Source organism: Chaetodon trifascialis, chromosome 19 (assembly GCF_039877785.1).
Source record: "Chaetodon trifascialis isolate fChaTrf1 chromosome 19, fChaTrf1.hap1, whole genome shotgun sequence".
Lineage (NCBI taxonomy): Eukaryota > Metazoa > Chordata > Actinopteri > Chaetodontiformes > Chaetodontidae > Chaetodon > Chaetodon trifascialis.
In genome coordinates this window covers 4,576,048-4,592,619 of record NC_092074.1, presented here as the reverse complement: position 1 = coordinate 4,592,619, position 16,572 = coordinate 4,576,048, and the positions used below count along the sequence as shown (strand labels likewise).

Below are 16,572 nucleotides of genomic sequence, written 5' to 3'. Positions count from 1 at the left end.
TAACCAATTGGTACAAGACCTCTTCTCCTTCCGTAGTGTCCAACCCCTCATACAACTCGCCATACCACTGTTCCTTAGTGTTTGCCACCTCTCTCTTCGCCTTGATCCCACACTACATCAACCTCTTCCTCTGTATGCTTTCCTGTACTTCCTCTTTCCACCAGCGAGACCACTTGTCTTGCTCTGCCAGATGACACACCAAGTACCTTCCTAGCTGTCTCCCTCCCCACTTCTGCGGTAGTTGCCCAGCCATCCGGCAGCCTGTCTTACCTTCTCCTTGAACTCCACACAACAGTCTTCCTTCTTCAACTTCCTCCATTTGATCTTTGGCTCTGTCTTCACTCTCTTCCTCTTCTAGATATTGAATCTCATCCAGCAGATCACTATTGTCTAGCTACGTTCTCCCCTGCCATCAATTTGCAGTCTTCAGACATACTCTTCACCTCCAACACACTCTTGACAGACTCTTCTTTAGAATTGTCCCTACCTCATCTCTCCTCCCATCCACACCACGGTAGAACAGTTGAAACCCTCTGTTGATGCTCCTTGCCTCCTGCTCTCTTACACACACACACACACATCTGCCTTCCTTCTCTTCATCACATCAGCCAGCTCTCTGCTTTTGCCAGTCATAGTGCCAATATTCAAAGCTCCGACTCTCACCTCCACACTGCTGCCCTTCCTCCTCTCCTGCTGCCTCCGGTCATGCTGTCCTCCTCTCATTCTCCTTTGCCTAACAACACCCTTCCTGATGAAACTCTCACCATTTATAGAGACTTGGGACTAAAAATGGACTGGTTTGTATGTCCCCAGTCGCGGGGTTACATTTTACATTTTACACCACCAACAGTAAAAAGAGTAGGCAACAGGTGCGCTCACTTATGCAGAAATTTGCTACTGTAAATGATTCATTCATCAGAGCAAATCAGTTGAGGCGTAATCACTGAAAGAAGCTGAAACTTCAGTTTCGAGTGGAAGCGCTGAAGGCTGTTGAAGAGTGAGGAAGCGCTATGAACCCTTAAAATGACTTAAAAAGTGTAAGCACTGACACCATTTGAAAGCAGTCGACCTGTCAGGTTTGTTGTCTGACTCTGAAATCTGTCGAAGGCTAGAAGTGTAAACACTCAGGTGTAGTCAGGAATATATCATGTGACTTTAATCCCTGACTAATTTAAGAATAATTCTCTAATTCTATTCTTTAAAACAATATTTATTGATATATAAAAAAAATGAATAAAAAAAAAGTCTGCCATGGTGGCAAGTGAGCTGAAGTCTTTACCACAGACGAGGTGTTAATTTCATTCCCAGGGTGCACTTGTGATAAAGTGATGTGAACTTCTGAGAAGTAATGACACACTCCTCTCAGCGCATGATGATTCACTTTAATTTTTGTGTTTGTTCCATCAAGGTGTTCTTGTGAATTATTTGCATGATGCAATCATACTTCACTTTGTTGTTTTACTTGAACAGTATTTTCAACACCAGCGTCATTCACTCGGCACATGACATCAGCCGTGTTTCTTTCCAGTGAAAAATCAGGAGTAGCTTGGAAACAAGATTTTCACAGGCCTCCGTCTGAACAAGCCCACACTATATAGGAAAGTCATAATCATACTACAACCTGCCCATTGGTTATAGAAACAAATCCTGCATCACTGTTATCAACCGGACCTCTTCCTCATTTTACATAGTGTACATACAGGGTAAAAAACAGATATGATTTTAAGGAACCAAAAGCACCATATGTAATTTCAGACAAAATAAATAGTGTTCCAGTTTTGCGCCTTAGCAGCCCTTTCTTTTAACAAATGCTGCATTGTTCTAAGCCACAAGAATAAGATCAAGGAGTCCCCAACTCTGTGACCTCCTCACTGTGAGATGTTTATCATGGTCATTATTGAAGTAAAAAAGTAAAAATTCACAAAAATGAAGTGGGTGTAAAGTTTCCAAAGTGAAAGTATTAATTTCACAGAATGGCCCTGTATGTTGGCAGCATTTTAATGTTGCAGTTGGAAGAAATTTTTTTACCTACGTTGTATACTGTTGGGCAGAATAGTCTAAAATAGTTTATCATATTTCATAAACTGAGTATAAGATGAGAAGAAATTTTATATCTGTAAATCTCCCATAACTATAGCTGTTAAATAAAAGTAGCAGAGTAATAACTTCAGAATTTGCCTCTGAAATACAGTGACCTTGAAATATAAAGTAGAATGGGCAGAGTCATAAAGCCAAAACCTGGACTGAAGCACAGTATTTGAGTATCAGCTAAATGCCTAAACTTCTTATAATGGGACTTGTGTGTGTGCAGTGATGCAGATGGCATCATAATCATCCTGTTTAAAATGGTGATAGCTGGGTGGGTTGAGTGACAGTCTGCTGCAGTTCATCTGTAGAGTTTTTCACTGCACAGTCCTGACTGATGCTGCCAAAGTCAAAGCTAAGCTACTTATTAAAGTACGCTAACTTGTTTTTCATCTGGTGCTAATTTGCGTGCTGTTCTGTTACATGTAATTATTCCCGTGTAAAGTGTAGTTTCTATGAGAGGTCCCTATGAAAAAATAGGACCTTTTTTATTGTCTTTTGTAGCTGATTTCAGCAGCATATTGCGGCCGCTGTGACAAAGCAACACTAAGAGTTTTCCACTGTAACAGCTCTGAGAGGCGGCACTTACTGTAAGCACAGCAGCGCTTCAGCTTGCTGACATGGTATGTAGCAGGTACAATGCTCTGTATGCCTGTTCGCTTGCTTTCGCTGATGGGAAAGTTACCAAACATATAGATGTAGATGTAGATGAATTCATCCAATAGCTGTTGAGATATGTCCGTCTGGAAACAACATTTCACATTCATTCGCTCTGTAGTCATTTTGCAGGAGACATGTCATTATAATATGAAAGCTTTTTTTGTGAACATATGAAGCAGCATCAGTGGGCCTGGTAGATTTCTGGGTCATGATGCATACCACATTGTTTCCTTCTTTCATATCTTCTGAAAAACAGTGTACTCTACCTGTCTTTATTTGTCAAGTCATTCTGTACCTGCATGTCCGTATAAATATGTCAAAAATTCCTATCAGCACTTTGATCACAGATTGTTCTCCTGCCCCCTCTCACCAGGTCGGACTGCCTTTCTTTCTCTCTCTCTCTCTCTCTCTCTCTCTCTCTCTCTCTCTCTCTCTCTCTCAAACACACCCACACACACACCCACACACACACACACGCGCACACACACACACACACACACACACACACACACACACACACACACACACACACACACACACACACACACACTGATAGCCCATAGGTTCATTTTTTTGCATGTCCAACATCCTGGTTAGATAAGGACAAACATCAAAAATAAGGGCAGCAGCAAGTGCTGTTTCATTGTGAGTGTTACCTCTCCTGTCCCCAGTCTTATTCATGTTCTTCCCCAGTTTCCTTCTCCTTATGCTCATGTTATCATCATGATGTCATTTCCCTGTTTCTATAGGTCAGTTTTATTGAAAGATATCAAAGAAAAATGTCATGCTGGAAGAAGTATGGGTGAGTATGGAGATCCACAGGGGTTTTGTATGAGAAACAAAAACTCTCAGCACAGTCTGTGCAAACAATAAGAGGCACATTATGGCAGTTTCTGGTCATGTTAATCACCAGCAAAATAATCATACTATTGAGTATAGTATCATCCAACCTGGCAAAAGTCACCCTCGCTGCCCCTTGAAAAACTCGGGGATCCTCAAAACAAACACCCTGCTCAGCTGTTTTCAGCTGCAGTCTGCATGACAGCCCTGAGCTCTGTTCAATCAGCTGCATGCTGTTTGACAGTGGAGTGTCTGAATCAATGTCTTTGTCATTTGACGGACAGCTAACAGCGCAGAGAACATCTCACACTTCGCTGTTGTTCAGCTGCTGTGAGGACTAAAATATGACACTTCCGTTGGATAAGATGCCACCGTGTTTGTTTTTTTGCTTCTTTTGATCATTTTGTGAACGTCAATGCTGATATTTCATAACATGCTGACATCATATGTTATGTTTTTTGCTGGCTGTCTGAAGCTGGAGATTCACAGACACTGAAAATTATGCCAAAAAATGTACATTTTTGCTACTTATGTCATGGTGTGAAGGCCTGCAAAACATCAATTAGACATTGACTTTTGAGCCTCACACTTAATGAATAATATGAGATAAATAAATTGCTTTTTATGTTGGCTTTCTAACACTTTACACTGATATTGAATTTGTGAATATGTTTAATCAGATTTGACATAAAAACTCACATTTCTGGTATTTCTGTTACTGTGGTAAGGCATGTAAAAAGCCATTTAGCTGTCATGGCACACTTAAAAGAGTAGTTTGACATTTTGAGAGATTTGCTTTCTGGTGGAGAGTGAGATGAGAGTCCTGATAACCTCTCTGGTATCAGCCTGAGTGGTATCAGTCTTCTCATCTTCCCCTCTGCCACAAAGAAAATGAATGTATTTCTCAAGACCTTTTCTTTAATCCAGCACACCTAATTGATGTTGGAAACTCTGAGACACATTTTCATAAACAAAAGAATTTAAACAAAATAAAATGTCTGAATGACTAATAACGCCAACAGTCTGATGCCGGCTGGGTCTCTACCCTGCTTTGTCATAGGTATTCAGTCAGCATTTGTTTCACCACACCCTACCATGAAGAGCTCAAACAACAGGGGAGAAGGAGGAAATAATTCCCTCAGCCTCCCAGATCAACTCCGAATCCACACGAGGAAGTAAAGATCTCAAATTCACAGAGCGTTCTCTTCCTTGCTGGTGCGAGAGGCTTTTTTTTTTTCTCAGCAGCGAGCAGTCACTTCCTCCTATGAGTAATAAGAGCAGCTTCACACAGACCGGTCTGCTTGTCAGAGAAGCTGAGTGACTGAGAGCAGCTCACACTCACAGAGGCAGCGGGAGAGACTCATGCTGTGATCCACCACTGACTGAATGTGTAAGTACAGAATAAGATAGGCGACCTGAGTCGTGTCATGTGCTGGTTTTTGTTCAGTGTGATTTCTCAGACAGAACCTGCACTTTTGTCCTGTTCAGACTTGTCGTGTTGCAGACTGTGAGGGCCAAGTTAAGTGTCAGGGTCAGGTTGTCTGTTAACGTGGGTGAAGAATTAAGAGCAAAGGTTGTCGGAGTCTGGACGTGCGAGGCAATCAGGCACAGATAATCATACTCTTCATTTTCAGGGAAAAAATGTTAGCGAGGCCCTTGCAGATGTACTGAATGTCAACTAGGCAGCAGAGGATGTGGTTTGGTGCAGGTTGTAGCAAGCCTGCACAAAGCCAAGCCCCTTGCAGAGGGAAGGATGTCTCCGATAAAAACATCTTCACCTGTAAAGCCAAGTGCCAGCGTCCTGTTAAAAGTGTGTCAGTTCAGATCAGATATTTATTTGTTATGGCTTTTGTACAACAAGGAAACCCTGACAACGTTTGCATCACGTCTTTGGCTTTTTCCTCATACTTGAAATGTTTGGTTGACACATCAAATGCAGTAGAGGATAGTTGATCCATCTTGCGTGGCAAGGATCAAACCAACTGTACAAAAGGAAAATGCTTCAAAGTATGACGGAAATGTTTAGTCTGCAAACAGAAGTGGAGGTCAGTTCATCATAATGGGCTTTTTTAAACTCGACATGCCTTCTCAGTCGCTGTTACACTGGTTTTGTATTTTCATTGTTTCAGGTGCAACACGGTGTGACAAGTTTGTTAAAGTGTTGGACTTAGAATAGCTCTGCTTTGTGGGAGGAAAAGTGGAAGAAGTGGGTTGAGTCATTACAGTCTTCACCCTCAAATACATCAGTGCGATCTGTCTTTGGTCATGAAGTTCAGGGGGTTTCCAGAGAAACCAACACATGTCTGGAATGGGGTGAGGTTCATAACATTAATACCTACTCCTCTCACATTCACATCAGTTCCATTCATGTTTGTTTTGGTAACTGACACCAGTGACAGTGCAGGTAAAATTAGACCAGGGGTCAGTGCAGACCCTCAGCTTCCTCTCTCACTGTGTGAGACGGGGGCTTTCTTAACCAGCGTGACGTCAGCCTTTGTGCTTGCGTTGGCAGTCATGAGTCTGTGGTAACTAGAGCAGATTCTATCAGAGCACACCAAACCACAATCAGTTTGTCCAAAAACCCCTGAGAGACCACGGCTGTGCTTCCTGTGTTTACAATGACAGCAGTCGATTCTGCCCCCATCCCTTTTGACACCTGTCATCTGTTCTAAATCACAGGCCATCGCCGTGGAGACGCTGATGAACCATAATAAGGAGGCGAGGATTCCCCAGTGAGACGGTCCTGAGAAGACAGAGGAGAGGAAACACGCACATTCTGAACCAGCATCCACAATGGACCACCAGCAGCAGCATGCCAAAGTGGAGCGATTTCTCAAGCTGGGATACTCTCACAGTGACATCCTGAGGGTACTGGAGAGCCTCCGACATGACGCCCAGACCAACGACATCCTGGAGGAGCTGATAAAGACGTGCCACACTCGCACTTACAGCAACAAAAGTGTTCCAAACAGTCCCAAGCTGGTGGCCAGAGGCTGCAGCCCCAATCCCACTCAACCCAGACCTGGATCAGAAAGAGAGCCAGCCGCTGGCTTCAGACCAGTGGTTATAGATGGAAGCAACGTGGCCATGAGGTGAGTTAACTCAGTATATCTATCATTAAGAATACTTGTATTACATCTCAGTTTGTGTTTCAGCTGCACTGGTAGAAGATGTACTCATGTATTTTACTTCAGTAAAAGTACCTCTGTCACTTTGTCCTATATTCAAGATTCAACCTCAGTAAAAGTACAAAAATAATATCAGCAAAATGAACTTGAAGTATAGAAAGTAAAAGTAATTGTTGGACAGAATGGTACATGTGAGAGCGTTACATTATTATATAACATTATTATTATTACTGATGCCTCCAAACTTCTGGTCCGGGTGGAGCTAATTGTAACTACTTTCTATGCTTTTGGCTTTTTTAATCATATCTTAGAAATTGCTCATTTTATTGTGAATCTGCAGAACAACTATAGTTGTTCTAACTACAGACAAATGTAGTGGAGTCACATATGCCTCTGAGGAGATGTATTAAGTAACATAAAATGGAAATAGTCAAATAAAGCACAAATACCTCAATACTGTACTTAGACCAGCTCTTAAATAAATGTACTTAATTTCCGTTCAATTAATTTCCGTTTTCATACCAGCTTCTCTCTTTGTGTCAAATCTTGTTTCACTTCACAGATTCGATAGAACCACACTTCCTTTTTAAAGATGTGGGAAGTAAAAACACGATATGTGCTTATACTCTTCACGGCAGCGTGTTCAACGTGGCCACTTTTTTGTCGTTTCTCACGTCAGATTCAAGCTCTGTACAGCCGCTGATACTCTTATCTAGTGTGACTTGTGAAACAGTAAAAGAAGAGAAATTCCAACATGGTATGATCTCATGGTTGCCACCTTTACCTGACCTAAATTGGGTAACAAGGAAGTTCTGCGTCAAAATTTGCTCATACGAATAACAAAGCAAGAAGGTGGAGGGCATGATATGAATTCAGAATGGAAAACAAAAGGGATATGTTTTCATAACATGTTCCTGTAAAGACATGAAGTCGAAAGAGGAAGAGGGCTGAAGTATTAACTGTCACACCTTTGTTCAGCTAAGGCAGTGTAAGTGTAGTCTGGCCTCAGTGTGTCCTGCATCCGTCCAGTTTGTCACCTTCAAATGAATATTGTCCTCATCAGTGCATTTGATCATTAAAGGGGTGCTACATTGATTTAGTATTACACTTAAATGACGTAAAAAACAAGCAGCAGAGGTCATGATATCCTGACTTTTCATCCTCAGTATGACTCAAGCTGCAAAAACACTTTCCATACTGCAACTCAATATTATCTTTTGTTCGACCCTCCTTGCTCGGTAAGCGCCCACGTCTTTCAAACATGCCGCCCGCAGTGTTTAACGCAGGCTTGCTTTCATGAATCAGTTGCCGAGCCCAAACCAAGATTACTCAGTCTCACTTAAGTAATTTTCTCAGACTGTGTTTAATGTATTCTGTGACTCCAGTGCCACAAAGGACATTAAACAACTGGTTTCACAAGCATGACAAGTAAACTTTGACATCTACATGTTTTTAGGATTCACAAGCAAAACGCCTCGATGAGAGCACTGAATATGAAGCGCTGTGAGAGCTTAAAGCTGCACTAATCAGTATTTTCAGATTAACAACAGATCGAATGACAGTGCAATGTGAAAGGTGTCGCTCATTGTGACAAATCCAGAGAGATTTAGCACCTCACCTCAGTGTGTTTTAGCCTCTTTTAGCGTTTTGTTTTCTTGTTATGCCCTGTGTGAAAGGGCTCTGAGAAAGCCACTGCACACGATCAGACAGCAGACAGACACAGTTTGACACCAGATGGTAAACAAAATGGAGCACTTAGCAGCTAAAGGGGCAGGTATTTTTCCCAGGACTTTGTGGAGACTAAACCAGAACTACAGAGTATGAGTAAATATTAGCCTTACATTTGGCCAGTGAATGCTGATGTCTGCTGGATGTGTAAATAGGCAAGATTAGCTAACGTTAGCCATAACATCTTTATTAGGTGATGATATGCCAGTGTTGTGTTTCCAGCTTACTGCATTGGTCACCATATAAAACTTAAAAAAGTACTTTCAAACTGACATTTTCAATATTTTGAAAATCTCAACATTTTTCTGAATGCAGAATAGTCAGTTCCCTGCAATGGCATGTTTCCATCATGTCACTGCTCCACACGTGTCTCTGGTAGTTTCATTAGCCAATTTGGGCGTTGTTCAACTCGAGGACCCACTCAAGCAATGAAATACATAACAAGCCTACAAATAGCACAGCTGCATACATGCTGTAACTCTCTGACAGCACTGGGTCTATTTGAGGAAGAGTTTCAGGCTGCAAGCATAAATGATCAAGGAAATACCATTCAAAGTAAACTTTATGCCAACAAAGACGTGCAGATTGTATAGTTCATGGACTCTGAATAAATCTCAAATCTATCTCATAACTCAGCCCTGTGCTCGGGACCTGTTGTATGTAAAATGTCTCACCACTTCCTGATGATGGAAAGAAGGGGAACCCCCATGTGAATGCATACACACACACACACACACACACACACACACACACACACACACACACACACACACACACACACACACACACACACACACACACACACACACACACACACACACAGTATTTACATTCTCCTCCAGGCAAAACAATCCAGTTCAGTTCTACGGTAGCCTTGAGTCCAGCCTTGTAATGCAGGTGTTGCAGCAGATTTGGATTTCAGAGAACAGATGTTAGTCTGGTTGCTGCTGTACAGCTGATCAGTAAGATCGTAATGCTAGATGGTCACGTGCCTCATGCTGATTTATTCATGATCTCAATGAGTTTTTGTCAAGATGCTTCAGGTCTACAGTTAATACAGATGAGTCATGATCACTCATGATCTGATCACATGATGGAAAATGTGTAAAACTGCCTCTATAGAAAGCACCGTTCATAACTGTTCCCTGGGGACGTAACATTTGAAACGCAACAAGACCACAAGTTATGATCAGGGTTTGGATTTGACAGGTGCTGCTAAACACAATAGATTAATGTTTGGATGAGAAAGTAAGTTATTTATTATGTAAGCGCCACTCATTCACAGTAAAAAAAACACAAAAACAAACAACGTCCTTTAGCTTCTTCCATTTTAGGATCAGTAAGAGAATCATCCCTTTAGACAAAGTGCACGTGAAGAATTCGGGTCTGTTTCAAGTTACTCATCTCTGTGCTTTTGTAATTTTGTTTTGCAATGTTTCTGAGAACTCTCGCACATGCCTTGTGACACCGTCTACTTCCTGAAAAAGGGAGATGTGTGTGTGCATAACGCACATGGAAACACAAAAGGAGAAGTCATTTTTTTGTTGACTCTGGCTTCTGCATCTTCATAGCCATGGCGACAAGAAGGTGTTTTCATGCCAGGGCCTCCAGCTGGCAGTGAACTGGTTCTGGGACAAAGGACTGAGGGACATCACTGTGTTTATTCCCCTGTGGAGGAAGGAGCAGCCACGACCTGAGGCACTCATTACAGGTAAGATCACATGACTGAGCTGAGGTCCCTGTCCCATCACTCTGAAATGATGTGAGATCATTTAAAGGAAACTGACACCAACTGTGACAATCCCCATACTATTTCTGTTCTCACGGAAACTTAAATCAGGGTTTGTGCGCACATTTTTTCCTTTAAGGCTTGTCTCAAGCCTGTCCTCACCCAACTGTGATGTCATAGTGCATCATAACATGGCTGCAGGTGATTTACAGACAGTTAATCTAATGTGGCAGTGACTGTGGGCTTTGGACTGTGTGTGACTGCTGATCAGGATGAACCAGAATTTAAGCATCGTGTATGGATGACCCAACCAACATTAGGACAACAAAGCTAAAACTAAAACCGACACTCTTATGTGTTGACAATAAGATTTGTCTCAGAGCAGAGCCAGATTTTAAATGCCGGCTTCATTAAAAAGGCTCATCATGCAGTTTCTAGTTTCAGTATAGAGCAGTACGAGCTCAGAGTTCATCAGTGAATAGATGAATTTTCAAAGTGGGAGTCATCAGCCTCCAACATACACGATGTTAGAACCCATCAGGTGCTTTGGAGGAACTTCAACAACAGAGAGAGCTCAAACTTCTGCAGCTCTGAGCACCTCTCCAACTTGCTGCTTCACTCATTGATTTCACTTTCATTTTAAAGCTGCCTTATTTGACTATTTGGGAGCAGTAAAACAAGCCTATAAAGTTGTTATAGCAAATGTGTTAGCAGAAGAAAATTGTGTTTGCACATTCAGCAGATACAGCGCAACATTCATTTAGAGTTGTGTTTGTGCCCACCTGATTCACCATGATTGTAACTGTAATTAAGGCCAAGCACAAAAATCCTATCAGCAGTTACTTGTAATTTAACAGTATTGATTCAGCCTCTTGTGTAAGCTTCGACATCATCTGAAACACCTATGAGCAGGTTGTACTTTCCATGGAAAAAGTCCGCTTCACAGGAAATGATGCGTTTTACACTTAGAGCTGCAAAACAAGCGGATTCTTTCAAAAAAAAAAAAACAACAACTGAGGAAACAGTGGAAGCCACAGCACTGAGTGTCTTCTGTAGAGCATGTTGAGACAATGCTGACGTGAGCTGGAAATATGCAATCACCAAAACAGTCACCAAAATCAAGGAAATAAGAAAACCCAGCCTTTATAACTGTCCTGGCATGCCGCTCTGGCACAGAAATGATGGCTGCTGGTAAACTGCGATGCCTTCACCCTGGCTGTTATCTTCATCCTGTTTGGCAGCCTGAGCCTTCATGGAGGGCAGCTGTAGCCAGTTTGGATTTCCAGTGGCTATGGTGGATTCCACGGGAGTCCATCCAGTGGATTTCAAATAGCTTCACTGTGAAAAACAAGTATCAGTCTGTCTGTGGAAGAAAATGAGGAAGTGTACCAAAACTGAAATCCAGTCTATTGTTCGTGTTGGATCAAGTCGGCTAAAAATAGCCTCATTATTGAGAGCAATCGTCAGCAGTTTACAAGGAAGCATCATCAGCGCCAAGTGCAGTTCCACGCCTTTTATGATCATGCTGTAAAGAGCACTTTCAAAACAAAGATTGAACGATAAAGATAAAAGCTCATATGGACAGCAACATGCAGGTCACATGCCTCAGATGTCTGTTTGTCAGCAAGGACACGCTCTCTGCTCGTTACAGCATGAACCTTGATATACCTTTGTCAATGACGATCCTGTGCTGCAAAGATAATGCAAAAAGTATTCATTTAGTTTGCATTTCTGAGTTCTTTTGGACACTAACTACAGTCATCTTATTTTTTGGGCCACACAGTTTTGTGATTGAGAGCACCGACCGAATTACTGAAATTTTTCTTTCCATCAAAAGTATGTCCAGGAACATGAAATAAAGACATTTTTAAGCACACTTTTCTTCCATGTCTAAAACCCCATGACCAAATAAACCTTTTACATAACACAAATATGAAACATTTTATAAAGATTTATAAATACAACACACATCACCAGTGATGAGTGTGAAGTGGTCAAATGTTAAAAAAACAATGGAATAACATACACAGATTGAACATACTGACTCATACTGATTCAACATTCAGTTTTGTTAAAAAAAAAAAAATGTTAACAACACCACCTTTATCATGAACACACATCTCAAGCAATGTAAACCCCTGAAATGAAACTGAATCCAAAAACCAAAGACTTATGAAAGCTCTGCCGTAAATATGCTTCATGCCAACAGTGATTTGTCTGCTGCTCATTTCCTGCAATCCGGCCACCTGAAAAGGCCTTAAATCACAGCTCAGATGTGCTTGAGCACTAATGTGTAAACATATTTATTGTTAATGATCTTTTCTAGACATAAGAAGGATGAGATGATTGCTTTGCCATCAGCTAATAATACCCCTTACAATAAAACAACACTATTCTCGTGTGTGTTTTCTTAGATCAACATATCCTCCATGAGCTGGAGAGGAGGAAGATCCTGGTGTACACGCCGTCCCGCTGTGTAAATGGTAAGAGGGTCGTGTGCTATGATGACCGGTACATCGTCAAGCTGGCCTTCGACTCCGACGGCATCATCGTGTCCAATGACAACTACCGTGACCTGCAGACGGAGAATCCCCAGTGGAAGAAGTTCATAGAGGACAGGCTGCTGATGTACACCTTCGCTAATGACAAGTAAGCTTCAGCTTCAGGTTCATCCACAGACATGAAAAAGGGAACCTCTTCTGCATGCTGGCTAGCTGATGGATACCACACATTCAGCTAACCCTGTTTCTGTGCTGGTGCAGGTTCATGCCTCCAGACGATCCTCTGGGGAGAAACGGTCCCACCATTGATGATTTTCTGCGTAAAAAGCCGTGGACCACAGACAACAAGCAGCAGCACTGCCCTTACGGTTGGTTTATATTTCTGTTCCACCCAGCAACAAACAGCTGCTCTGGTTACACTTCCTTGTACTGTCCCAGGGGATTAAAACAACAAGCACACAGTGCACACAATACAATAAGGACCAGTTAAAGGAGTATGAAATTTGTGATCAACATTTGGGACATGTGGCAAACCTGTTTTGATCACCTCTACTGAAACAATGAGTACACACGACAAAACACACATTATTACATATATACTGATATTTACAGACAATGCCACACAGTTTGATTGATATGAAGCAACTGAAATCAGGCCAAGCAAGCAAATGTTGTCCATTTGCAGCAGCAGATTACAGATGTGGACATACAGCTGTGCACCATCAGTGCCTCTCGAAGGAACAAAGCAGAGCTGTGACTGTAGCCATTCTGTGAGTCTGGCTGTTGCTCTAGCTGTGTCTTTGGCTTCAGCTGTCGCCATGTCTACAACATTAGCTGTGGCAGTGATTGTGACTGGCTGGCTGCTCTTACCAGGATCTGAACCTGGAATGAGATACGACAGGTGTGTCACGAGTACATCCTGGAAATGTAGGAATAGCTTCACCCCAGTGCTCGGCCAATCATGACAATTCACACCAGCGTGTAGGTTAGTTAGTGTTGCACAGTAAAAACACAGCCTCGCTATAGCCCAATCACAAATACACCATAGCCTGTCACAGTCAGCCTCGACTGCAGCCACTCAAATCAATCAGCTAACTCTGAGCATGCTGATGTTAAGCAGGTACAGTGTCTTCTTCAGCATATTAGCATGTTAACATTTGCTATTTGGCCCTAAACACAAAGTACAGCAGAGGCTGAAAGTTATGTCATCATTTTTGTGTGTTGGACAAAAATATATAAATATGAAAAGTCAGGGGATTACTGTAGTCACTTGGATACAACCCCCTCAAATAAATATATAAATAAATAAAATAAATAAAAATCTGGTTTTGAAAATGTGTCATAGTCTAAAATGTTTTCGCAACCCATAGAGGAAGTATAAATTCCCAAAAGATTTCAAGTCAGTTGAAATAGTAGAAGCTATGTAAGTATAAAATCTCCTTGTGTCTTTGTGTTACTTATTTACAAAAGTGAGAATTTCCATCCGTCTTCATTGAAACTATGATGTCAGTACAACATGATGATCTTTAATAGATGAAAGCCTGTAACCTAGTATGAATGAACATTCACTAAAACTATTTCAGCTATGTTACAACTCATCCTGCCCAGCATTTACTGAAATCAAATAGGGCCACTCTCAGAGAGGCTGAGTCTGAGGTGCTTTTATCCTGCTTACTCCTTGGTGCCTCCTGACTGGATCATATTGAAACTTGTGGAAGGTAATGAAGAGATTAGCTGAGGACTGATTCATTAGCCTGCCTATGAGTAAGGGATTGGGCCTGAGAGACACCCACAATGGGAGCTGGGGCCAAACAGCGGGCCAGGGACTCAGATCTCTATGAGAAGTGCTGCGGTGATACATCTGCCTGTGTACCAAAGGCACAAAGAAAGCTGGAGGTTACAGCTAATTTGTTTGCGAAGCCAAGTGTGTTTACAGTAGTGAAGAAGGGAAGAGAGGTTCTTACAGCCCACTCAGACACATACATCCTGTGTTGACAGTTTCTTGAGGAGATACATGTTTACAGCTGTGGAGCCCATAAATAACCTCTTTTTTTTTCTCTCAGGAAAGAAGTGTACTTATGGAGTCAAGTGCAAGTTCTACCACCCAGAGCGGGCCAACCAATCACAGCTCTCTGTGGCCGATGAGCTGAGGGCACTGAGGGACAGAGCCAAGAACTTTTCGCCCAAACCCAGCCTGCAGGACACACACTGCTGCCCTGCTGTGTACCAGACAGAGCCCAAATACACCTCATCCACCCCTCCGCCCGTCAGCACAGAGGATCAATCGCACAGGGCTTCACCCAGCGGGCAGTTCATCTATCAGAGAGACTCCAGCAGCCCGAGAAGCCAACTGAACACCAGCCTCCACCACTGCCCGAGCCCGGATGTGGACGAAGCCTTCAGCTCCATGGAGAGCTCCATGTCCAGGCTCTACATCCAGGATCTGCCCTACAGCATGGAGTACCCTCCCCACAGCTACAGCAGTGGGGTGGCCAGCTGCAGTCTGAGCCACGACGACTACTCCCTCTCAGGCTCATTTCACGGGAACGCCCAGGGGCCGTGCCCAGGCGGAGGAAGTTACTACCCTCATCAAAACGGTTCAGTGTCCTGCGAGTGCCCCATGTGCAGCCAGTGCAGGTGTGGTCAGTGGCAGACCAGGATGTCTCCCCACCACCACCCAGCATGGGCCTCCTGCCCAGCTCTTCCTCCACATAATGGGGAGCATCCTGTCCATTGCTCAGACAAGCAGTACTTCAGACAGCCCAACAGACAGAGCCACAGCTTACCAAGGGACCCATGGGTGCAGGGCAGCATGTGTGACGACAGGCTGTCCAGCCGGACCAAGGGCCCATCCAGCGAGCAGAGGAAGGGCCTGAGGAGCCAGCTGAGCACCCTCTTCCCTCAGAGCACGGTGGAGCAAGTCATGAATGCCTACCCTCACATCTCAGACATGTCTGAACTGATTCCTCTCATCCAGAGCAACAGGACCAGCCACTTCTTCTAACATTCATTTTATTGAACTCAAACTGAGCCCACATTGGAGTTCTCATCCCAAAAGCAAAGTGAAAACAGGAAAAAAGAGACAATTTCTACTTTTCTTCAAATGACTGTGAATTAGTGTCATTAAGAATCATACTGTGGGAAAACGGGCAGCATTGCTTGAACACATCCCAAACTTGCCGTTTATGTTAAGCATTAAAAAAGTGGTTCAATCTGAGGAAGCCTTGAAAATGTAGCAGACTGAATGTGACTTCTTTATCCTGATATCAAAGTGCAATGCACTATGCTCCAGACATGCTACGTACTGTAGCACTGATACATGTTTTATTAAAGCAGCAGGTGTTGTTTTCTCATGTTGCCTCAAAGTGAGGAACTCTATTACACTATTCTGTACTTTTGTAAAGAACGTCAGTGACCTGTTCTTGATAGGAATTTTAAAGGCTTGTGTTTTTACTGCTGCCTGTGAAATAAAACAATCTCCAATCACTCTGGATATTAATAAGTTGAACATATGAAATTATCCTTGTAGGTGGGTAACACAGATATTCAAGACATTTTATATCAGAACTGATTTCCAGTCAGAAGTGCTGCTGCACTGCTCTCTGGTGGTTAAAACTCTCAAGTGCTGTCACATTTCAATCAGCGATGACACAGCAGGTGTTTTCCACCAGTGGCTGAGAGCGCTGAGGCAGTGAAGTACCCTGTGTGACTAATTTCTACTGTACAATTTAAAGAAGCGGTTCAGCAATTTATTACAGCATTTCCATTAACTGGGGGAGATTTTGATCTCCATCTCTAGAGCCACATCACTAGTGCTTCATCAGTGCTGGCTGACATGTTCCTTTGTTACATTCAACATGGCTACTCTAGTTCATTTTGACTCAATCCAGCAAACACTGCC

The 16,572-nt window shown here is 42.7% G+C and overlaps 1 protein-coding gene across 2 annotated transcripts; it reads left to right on the top strand.

Moving 5' to 3' along the window:
• Nucleotides 1–4,851: 4,851 nt before the first annotated feature.
• LOC139347637 (probable ribonuclease ZC3H12D) lies at nucleotides 4,852–16,168 on the top strand. Of its 2 annotated transcripts, none has more exons than XM_070987366.1 (6): nucleotides 4,852–4,975; nucleotides 6,265–6,677; nucleotides 10,013–10,152; nucleotides 12,585–12,819; nucleotides 12,933–13,039; nucleotides 14,735–16,168. In XM_070987366.1, exons 2-6 carry the CDS (start codon nucleotides 6,379–6,381, stop codon nucleotides 15,673–15,675), a joined length of 1,722 nt encoding a protein of 573 aa, XP_070843467.1. In that variant the 5' UTR covers nucleotides 4,852–4,975; nucleotides 6,265–6,378; the 3' UTR covers nucleotides 15,676–16,168. The 2 variants fall into 2 exon arrangements, with proteins under 2 accessions (XP_070843467.1, XP_070843466.1); XM_070987365.1 differs by having other exon boundaries at nucleotides 4,852–4,979; nucleotides 14,735–16,144.
• The last annotated feature ends 404 nt before the right edge of the window (nucleotides 16,169–16,572 follow it).

Bases quoted from the DNA above. Each gene is read 5' to 3' on its own strand.
- LOC139347637 (XM_070987366.1), top strand. From the start codon at position 6,379: ATGGACCACCAGCAGCAGCATGCCAAAGTGGAGCGATTTCTCAAGCTG. The intron at 6,678-10,012 runs GTGAGTTAACTC...GCATCTTCATAG, and splicing joins GGAAGCAACGTGGCCATGAG to CCATGGCGACAAGAAGGTGT. The intron at 12,820-12,932 runs GTAAGCTTCAGC...GTGCTGGTGCAG, and splicing joins TACACCTTCGCTAATGACAA to GTTCATGCCTCCAGACGATC.